Source organism: Pan paniscus, chromosome X (assembly GCF_029289425.2).
Source record: "Pan paniscus chromosome X, NHGRI_mPanPan1-v2.0_pri, whole genome shotgun sequence".
Lineage (NCBI taxonomy): Eukaryota > Metazoa > Chordata > Mammalia > Primates > Hominidae > Pan > Pan paniscus.
The window spans coordinates 39,185,504-39,195,775 of record NC_073272.2 but is presented as its reverse complement, the minus strand read 5'-3'; the positions used below and the strand labels follow the sequence as shown (position 1 = coordinate 39,195,775).

General features: G+C 43.8%; 1 protein-coding gene across 1 annotated transcript; it reads left to right on the top strand.

Annotated features, from left to right (window-relative positions):
* The first annotated feature begins 2,084 nt into the window (after positions 1-2,084).
* On the top strand, positions 2,085-6,253 carry FAM47C (family with sequence similarity 47 member C). The gene is given in 5 exon segments (XM_034950763.1): positions 2,085-2,228; positions 3,106-3,589; positions 3,592-4,583; positions 4,674-5,291; positions 5,396-6,253. Coding segments are annotated over 5 exon segments (3,096 nt in total).
* Positions 6,254-10,272: the final 4,019 nt, after the last annotated feature.

The window sequence follows — 10,272 nt, the reverse complement described above, 5'->3', positions numbered from 1 at the left end:
TTACAGAGGACGAGCCAAAGGCAAGAAAGGCATTGATCATGCCTCATTTACAAGGAGGAACTAGGGTATACCTGCTAGTAATGGTAGAAAATATTGTTCAGCTGCACCTAACAAGGGAAATAAGAAAACTTTTTAAAAATGGATAAGAATGTATGGAAAAAAATTATTATGTGCTGAGAAAATATGGTAAAGGAATAATGCAAGCTGAATTTGTCTATAATTTTTTTAAAAGAAAGCTTTTTCGTAGGTATCGTTTTAAACATCACAAGAGAGATAAGAATTTAACTGATATGATTCAAAGGAAAATCAAGGATTCCAACTGGACTGGAGGGGGATAAAGATATTCAATTTTGAAAGAAAGAAGAGAAACTGTCTTTATTCACAGATGACATTATCATATATAAAGAAAATTCAATGAAATCTACAAAAATGCTCCTGAAAGTAAAAAGTGAGTTTACCAAGGTTGTATGATACAAGATAGATATACAAAAATCAATATTTGTATATACTAACAACAAAAAATTGGGAATTGCAATTTAAATAACAATAACAGTATCAAAAACAATATTTAGGAAAACTCTGGAGAGAAAAAAATGTGAAAGTTGTATACACTAAGAAATACAAAATATTCCTGAGAAAATTAAAAATAACATAAACAAATGGAAAAATGTACCTTTTTCAGTGGTCAGAAGACTTCCTATTGTTAATATGTCAATTATCCTCAAATTGATCTATGGATTCAACCAAATCCTAATCAAAATCCCAACAGGATTTTTTTAGACATTGACAGACTGATTTTAAAATGTTTATAGAAATTCAAAGGACCTAGAAGAACCAACTTTGTAAAAGAATGTTGTTAAAGGACTAATACAGACTAATTTCTAGATTTATTACAAAGCTAAAGTAATCAACAGAGTGCAAAATTTGTGTGAGAAAAAAATCTGGAAAAGAGTGCCCAGAAATTGACCCATAAAAAATATAGACAACTTATATTCTACAAATTTCCAAAGGTAATTCAGTGGACAAAAGATAGTCTTTACAAAAATAGGTCTGAAATTTATCATATGTACATAGGCAATAGACACGTTTTTTCAAATAAAAACTTTGATCTATATCGTGTGCTGTTTACAAAAAATTAAACAGATTTAAATAAAAAAATCTTTGTGAACTTTGGGCAGGCAAAGTTTTCACAGATACATCAAAAGAAGCACAATCCGTAAAAAATCAAATTGATAAGTTGGACTTCATCAAATTAAAAAACTTCTCTTTATCACTGTTAAGACAGTGAAAGGGAAAAGCCAAGGATGAAGCAAAAAATTTGCAAATCATATATGTGATAATGGACTTACATCTAGAACACAGCAAGGATTCTCAAAATGAAATATGATATCCAGCAACACAATTTAAAAATGGAAAAGAAATTGTACAGAAACTTCACCCAAGGAAAGATAAAGATTGCAAATAAGCAAATATACAGATGTTCAATTCCAGTAGTCATTATGAAATGCAAATAAACACCACAATGAGATTCCACTAAACACCTATTAGAATGGCCAAAATTAAAATGACTAACCATACCAAGTGTTGGATCATAGGTGAAAAAACTGCAATGCTCCTACACTAGTAGAAGGAATATGAAATAGTGTAAATACTTTGTAAAATTTGATCGTTTCTTAAAAACGTTAAACATACACCTATGATATGATCCCGCCATTGGACTCCTAGCTAAAATTTATCCAGGAGAAATGAAAGTATATGTACGTACAAAGACATGGACACAAATGTTCATAGAATATTTGTCATAGTCCAAACCGAGAAACAACCAAAATGTCCATCCAAAGGCGAATGGAAAAAGAAACTGCGCTCTGTCCATCCCATGGACCACACACCATGGACTGAGCAGGGGCTTGGGCACTCCGTTGCTGACCATATCCTGGAGAGTCCGGGCTGCGCAGGTGGCGTCAGCGCTGCCCCGCTTCGAGGAAGAACCTGGGCTGCGCGTGGCTCGCGGTCTCCTAGCGACTAGAGCGGCAGGGATCAGGAACCGCGGAAACTGGAGAGATGGCACCCCAGCGAGGGCCACCATGGGGGACCAGAGGCCGCGGGACCAGCCGAGGTCCCCGGGCACGGACTGCAAGCCCTGGTACTGTGACAAACCGCCTTCCAAGTACATCGCGAAGCATAAGCACAGGCGCCTGAGGTTCCCGCCAATGGACACCCAGAACTGAGTATTTGGTTTTTATTATTATTATTATTATACTTTAAGTTCTAGGGTACATGTGCACAACGTGCAGGTTTGTTACATATGTATACATGTGCCATGTTGGTGTGCTGCACCCGTTAACTCGTCATTTACATTAGGTATATCTCCTAATGCTATCCCTCCCCCCACCCCACGACAGGCCCCCGTGTGTGATGTTCCCCTTCCTGTGTCCAAGTGTTCTCACTGTTTAATTCCCACCTGTGAGAGAGAACATGCAGTGTTTGGTTTTCTGTCCTTGTGATAGTTTGCTCAGAATGATGGCTTCCAGCTTTATCCACGTCCCTACAAAGGACATGAACTCATCCTTTTTTATGGCTGCATAGTATTCCATGGTGTATATGTGCCACATTTTCTTAATCCAGTCTATCATTGATGGATATTTGAGTTGGTTCCAAGTCTTTGCTATTGTGAATAGTACCGCAATAAACATATGTGTGCATGTGTCTTTATAGCAGCGTGATTTATAATCCTTTGGGTATATGCCCAGTAATGGGATGGCTGGGTCAAATGGTATTTCTAGTTCTAGATCCCTGAGGAATCGCCACACTGCCTTCCACAGTGGTTGAACTAGTTTACAGTCCCACCAACAGTGTAAAAGTGTTCCTGTTTCTCCACATCCTCTCCAGCACCTGTTGTTTCCTGACTTTTTAATGATGGCCATTCTAACTGGTGTGAGATGGTATCTCACTGTGGTTTTGATTTGCATTTGTCTGATGGCCAGTGATGATGAGCATTTTTTCATGTGTCTGTTGGCTGCATAAATGTCTTCTTTCGAGAAGTGTCTGTTCATATCCTTTGCCCACTTGTTGATGGGGTTGTTTGATTTTTTCTTGTAAATTTAGAACTGGGTATTTGTAAAGGAGAGCATGGACAACTTCCACTATGGCTGTCCGTCTCCCGAAGATATGCTCATTTGTAGCCTTAATGAGTTCTTACTCCCCAAAATCTCTCACAGAGGTCCCCAAGCTGACCCCAAAAGCAGGCAGAAAAAGCTGCTCAAGAAAGTGGCCCTGTTTTCCAAGCTCTTGCCAGCCCAGCCAGCATGGAAGGCATTCGTAGAGGGAGCCCAGCTGATGGCCAAGCATCCCTTGGCCATGTACCCCAATCTGGGAGAAGATATGCCTCCAGATCTCCTACTACAGGTACTGAAACCGCTGGATCCTGAGAGGAAGCTGGAGGACGCATGGGCTCGTGAGGGCTGGAAGAAGACAACCAAGGCACCCACCGAGCCTGGTAAATACCCCTGTGGGGAATTCTGCCCGAGGCCTCCTGAGACTCAGGTGTTCCATCTCCACCCGGAGCCTCCCAAGACTCCGGTGTCCAGTCTCACCCAGAGCCTCCTGAGACTGGAGTGTCCTATCTCTGCCCAGAGCCTCCCAAGACTCATTGGGTCTCCAGCCTCTGCCCGGAGCCCCCCGAGACTGGAGTGTCCCATCTCCGCGCAGAGCCTGCCAAGACTCGTCGGGTGTCCAGTCTCCGCCTGGAGCCTCTCGAGACTGGAGTGTCCCATCTCTGCCCGGAGCCTCCCGGGACTCGCGTATCTCATCTCTGCCCAGAGTCTCCCAAGACTCTTCAGGTGTCCATTCTCTGCCCGGAGCCTCCCAAGACTCGTCGGATGTCTAGTCTCCACCTGGAGCCTTCCAAGACTGGAGTGTCTCATCCCCGCCTGGAGTCTCCCAAGACTCGTGGGGTGTCCAGTCTTCTCCCGGAGCCTCCCAAGACTCGTCGGGTGTCCAGTCTCTGCCTGGAGCCTCCCAAGACTCGTGGGGTGTCCAGTCTTCTCCCGGAGCCTCCCAAGACTCGTTGGGTGTCCAGTCTCTGCCCGGAGCCTCGCAAGACTGCAGTGTCTCATCTCCGCCTGGAGCCTCCCAAGACTCGTCGGGTGTCCAGACTCTGCCCGGAGCCTCCCAAGACTGGTCGGGTGTCCAGTGTCCGCCCGGAGCCTCCCAAGAATCGTCGGGTGTCCAGTCTCTGCCCGGAGCCTCCCAAGACTCGTCGGGTGTCCAGTCTCTGCCCGGAGCCTACCAAGACTGCAGTGTCTCATCTCCGCCCCAAGCCTCCCAAGACTCAACGGGTGTCCACTCTCCACCCGGAGCCTCCCAAGATTCGTTGGGTGTCCAGTCTCTGCCCAGAGCCTCCCAAGACTCGTCGGGTGTACAGTCTCCGCCCAGAGCCCCCCAAGATGCAGATGTCCAGCCTCCACCCGGAGCCCCCCAAGACGGAGGTGTCCAGTGTCTGCCCAGGGCCTCCCGAGATTGGAGTGTCCCATCTCCACCCGGAACCTCCCAATACTCATCGAGTGTCCAGTCTCCTACTACAGGTGCTGAAACTGCTGAATCCTGAGAGGAAGCTGGAGGACGAATGGGTTCATTGTGAGGGCCAGGAGAAGACAACCAAGGAACCCACTGAGCCTGGTAAATACCCTTGTGGGGAATTCTGCACGAGGCCTCCCGAGTCTCAGGTGTCCCATCTCTGCCTGGAGCCTCCCAAGACTCTGGTGTCCAGTCTCCACCTGGGGCCTCCCAAGACTGGAGTGTCCCATCTCTGCCCGCAGTCCAGTCTCTGCCCGGGGCCTCCCAAGACTGGAGTGTCTCATCTCTGCCCAGAGCCTCCCAAGACTCGGGTGTCCAGTCTCCACCCAGAGCCTCCTGAGACTGGAGTGTCCCATCTCCACCCAGAGCCCCCCAAGACTCGGATGTACAGTCTCCACCTGGAGCCTCCCGAGACTGGAGTGTCCCATCTCTGCCCAGAGCCTCCCAAGACTCTGGTGTCCAGTCTCCGCCCGGGGCCTCCTGAGACTGGAGTGTCTCATCTCTGCCCAGAGCCTCCCAAGACTCGGGTGTCCAGTCTCTGCCCAGAGCCTCCCAAGACTGGAGTGTCCCATCTCTGCCCGGAGCCTCCTGAGACTCATCGGGTGTCCAGTCTCCGCCCGGAGCCCCCCAAGATGCGGGTGTCCAGTCTCTGCCCAGAACCTCCCAAGACTGTAGTGTTCCATCTCCGCCCAGAACCTCCCAACCTCCCAACACTCGTTGGGTATCCAGTCTCCTACTACAGATGCTGAAACTGCTGGATCCTGAGAGGAAGCTGGAGAAGGCATGGGCTTATTGTGAGGGCCGGGAGAAGACAATCAAGGAACCCACCAAGCCTGGTAAATACTCTTGTAGGGAATTCTGCCTACGGCTTCCAGAGACTCGGGCATCCCATCTTTGCCCTGAGCCTCCCAAGACTCGTCAGGTGTCCAGTCTCCGCCCAGAGCCTCCCAAGACTAGAGTGTCCCATCTCTCCCCAGAGCCTCCCAAAGCTCCAGTGTCCCATCACTTCTTGGAGCCTCCCAAGATTCGAGCGTCCTGTCTAAAAGAACTGCTTCAGGAAGATACACCAAGCACAACAGAGTGTGTTTCTGACTCTCTTCAACATAGATACACATCGAGAAAAATGCATGACTTCAAGTGGGCTCGAGACATGGGAGTTGATGAAGAATCCATCAGGAATCTGTTTGACTTTACCCCCAAGTGGAGAGCAACCTATGAAAACCAACAGATTAAGAAGATAAAAGAATGGGTCTCAGAGCTGCAATACAGAATAAAGCTAGATGAAATGGATGAGGTCGAATCCTTCTCACAGGAAAAAGACTGGGACAGGAAACTCCAGACGGCACCGAATTCTTACACTGCACAGTGTGTGAAGATGAGGTATGGAGTATGGTACCTTAAGCCTAAGTTGGGGAAAAAGCTAAGAAGTGATCAACCTTTGATTGACCCCAAGCTCTTACTTGAAAAGCCAGATGAACCCGATATTCTTGACGATCTTTATGGACCAATTGCCTTTAAGGATTTCATTCTAAGCAAGGGCTATGAAATGTCTGGCATCATTGAAAGGCTGTGTGCCAGGAAGGGATGGACTTATGACTCTGTTAAGACTCCTATTCAACGTGCAATGAGACTTTACAAGTAGAAAGAAGACGTCACAGACATATCAGAAGAAGATTAGATGGTTTTCAATTTACTACTTAATTGGGTATTTCTTGCTCTCATGTTAAACATCAGTCAGAATTTATGAGGACTGGCCCCGTAGATGTACAACTTTGGCAACATCTGTAAATTCAATACCTAATGTTTATAAATATTTCTTAATGAACTGCTTTGGCTTCATTATTTCATATATTTTATCAATTATGTGATTAATATTCACATATACTTTTTCACATTTTTGAAGCATTGTGAATATTACATTATCATGTCAATTATTTGTAAAAATACATAAAACCAGAAATAAAAGAATTATTCTTAAAAACAGAAATGGAGTTGGGCACATTGGCTCATGCCTGTAATCCCTCCCCACTTTGGGAGGCCCAGGTGGATGGATTGCTTGAGCCCAGGGGTTCAAGACCAGCCTGGGCAACATGGTGAAACCTGGTCTCTACAAAAAACACAAAAATCAGCCAGGCATGGTGGTGCGCACCTGTAGTCCCATCTACCCAGAGGGCTGAGGTGGGAGGATTGCTTCAGCTCAGGAGGTTAAGACTGCAGTGAGCCATGATCATGCCACTGCCCTCCAGTCTGGGCAACAGAGCAAGACCCCTTCTCAAAAAACAAACAAACAAACAAACAACAACAACAACAAAAACACCAAAATGTGCTGAGTAAAACGAGAATTTATAACTCTATTTATATTGAAATTGTAATGAAATAATTATGACAATTATTTTGTTAACCAAAAATTGGAGTCTATAGCCAAATTAATGTTAACACTTTTTAATAGTAAAATTGTTATCTTCCCCTTTGGGATTACATCAAACCCCCAAAACCGGTTTGAAAACTGTTTATCAAAATCATAGTTGAAACTTGAGTTATGCCATTTTATCATTTCAATTGAATGTATGCATTTCACCATGTTCATAAACCTTCACTACAAAAGACTATTACCAAATCATATAAACAGGTGCAGAATAGGAGGTAGCTTCAACTCCCTGGCAAATCTCATGTGCGAAATAGATCTGTATGAGAAAAGCTACCAAGCAACATCAAATATCCTTACATATCTGTCCAAGTTCAAATAATTTTCATTTCATTCTTAGCAATTTAAAATGCACTCATAAGTTTAAAGTAATAAATTAAGCAACTGCTTTACTTTTAAAACATAGCAGGTAAAACTGTCGGGTATAGGTAAATTTGTAGGTAAATATATCTGTAGTGTAGATCTGAAGTGCACTTTTTCTTTCAGAGATGAAAGAGTCCATCTGTAAATGGGCATGTATGCATATATTTCATCCAAGTAAGCAGTGAGATATACATCTGTCTATGTGCAAATTCTATTTCTAGTGAAGTTTTTCTGTGGACATTGTGTTCCTGAAGAACCAAGTCTTTTTTTATGTTGCTTTCTAAGCCAAGGCCTATAATTTCTCTTCAAATTCATCATCATAAACTTAGGTTCATGTCACCACTATCTCTTACTGTATTTCTGCAATAATTTCCAACCCATGTCTCTTCTTGATTGTATTTTTGTAAAACACAAGCATGGCTTGTTAATTCTCCAGGCTAAACTTATCTAGGTACATAAACACTCACACACACATGCACACACATACACACACATGCTCCTGCATTCCAGTCTCCAGTCAATATTCCTTTTCTTATCTTTGTGTCTTTGTACCTAATCTTCTGTATCGTTAGGACTTCACTCAGGCCATGTAATCCTGTTTCATTGCTCTCCCCACCAAGGTCAATTTCATGATTACTTTTATTAAGACCTTATGTCTGTAGACAAAGACACTCATTTTCCAGTTTTCTTCCACTGAAGAACTTACATCGGTATCCTAGAGAAATGAGTCATTAATGCCTTCAAAATCTGGGAAATCCCCATACATATTATTCAGACTTCTGAGAGGCCAATATCATGCTGTATGGCTCAGAGTTACTGGTTTCTGAAGTTGTCCACTGAAGCCTTGGGCTTCATGCAGCAGCATTCAATGTTCAGTTCCTTTCAGCAAGAGACAGACCTACTTTTTCACATTTGGTTATGTGACCTTGCACTTCATGGAGGATGTATCCTCATCTACACAATGGACACCATATCATCAAACTCAAATTCTGGTGGGACTTAAAGGATTACTTATTGTAGTGCCTAATGCCTCAGGGATTACTTATTGTAGTGCCTAATGCCTCAGGCATCATTTAGTTTAGAATTAATACTAAACCTATATTTGTGGAAGAGGAGGATGGAGTTGGAAAGGAAGAAGGATACTAAAAAATCAAAACCCAAAGACACTATAAAAAATAACTTTTTGATGGTGTTTATCTGGTGATAGCCTTCACCTATATCACACACAATCTTAGCCATTGCTTAACATGAAAAAGTGGTGCTTGCTTTGGCTGCACATATACTAAAATTAAGATGAAAAAGTGTAATTGCAAAATAAGCCACTGGTTAGGATTTCTATTTCTTATTGGTAATGGCTACTTCCAGTGAAATAAACTTTCCTCAGAAATGATGTGGGTTTTTCCACATTGTAATTACACCCATTGGTATTAGTTGTCACACAGATATAAACAGAAAGGATGTTTGATCTATTTGGATTTTTAACACCAGTTGGACTTCTGAAAATATCCTGACTTCAAATTCATAGGTTTTAGAAAGAGAGAGAATTCAAGAGAGCTTGATATGTAACTGTGCCTGTGTAGCCTAAAGCTATGAATGGTATATTCCATAAATACTGTAGTAATCAATGGTATTACAGCATCACATAGGTTTCATAAAAGCTTTGGAGAATTTGTCTGTAGGAATATGTGATTTAACAAAGATGAAGGGAATTATTTTTCATTTCTGAGAGTCTGCATGAATGAGCAAGGCCTTTGGAGCTAAGCAAAAATGAGTACATATCCCAGTGCTGCCATGTCCTTATCCTGTAGTTGTAAGCAGAGCAGACAGAGGGAAAACGTGGAGGCTGGGCTGAAGGGGGAGGAAGCTAGGAACACTTCCCAGGGTTATTGCGCACTGGAACGTGTTCCTGGCCCCCAGTGACTCCGACAGAGGGGGTGAGTTTAACAGGCAAGGAGCAACACACTCTCATTGTGGGCCTTTGGAATCTCAGCAGGAGGACACCCCTCGACCACCACGGACACTTGAGTTGGCAGGGAAAGTTACTTAGAGAAGTAGTAGGGGCAGAACTCCAGCCAGGGGCAGAGAACAGAGGTTGTCCTGTGGAAGCAACTGTAGTGGAGAACAGTCAGAGATGTGCATCCCCCTAGGCTAGATTTGCTCCCATAGGAGACTTAACCCTAGGGGACCTTTCAGACCTGAACTCTACAGGGCAGTCTTACCCATGAGACAGGTCTAGTCCAACTTGAGCACCTCTCAGTCTGCTGGCCTCTTGTGGGGCCCCAGCCTGGCCACAACTGCTTGCAGCACAACTGCCAGGTGTCACTTGGGGCCCACATCATAGCTGTTGGACCACACCTGACTGGCAGAGTGCTCCAGCAGAGTGGCCTCTACAAATACACAACAGCTCGTTTGCACTGATGGCCACCCTCCACATTGCTATGCTGGTGCGTATATGCCCAGGCAGACCTAGCCTTCCCTTCCCCGACAGCACAATGGTACACCTGCACCGTGCCTAAAGGCTTCATGTTTCCTAATTTTAAAATATATTACAAAGCCACAGTAATAAAAAACAGTATGGTACTGGCATAAAGACGGACATATAAATCAATGAAACAGACTAGAAATCCAGAAATAAACCTGCCCATATATGGTCAACTATGAAGAATAAACAATGTGAAAAGCATACTCTCTTCAATTAAGGTGGTAGGAATACTGTATAGCCACATGCAAAAGAATGATCAGATCCTTGTCTTGCACCATATACAAAAATAAACTCAAGATAGAATAAAGACTTAAACATGAGACCTGAAATGCTAAAACTCCTAGAAGAAAACATAGAGGGAAAGGTTTATGACTTTTGTCATGACAATTATTTCTTGGAATTCTCACTTCATGAGATTTAGTGGCAG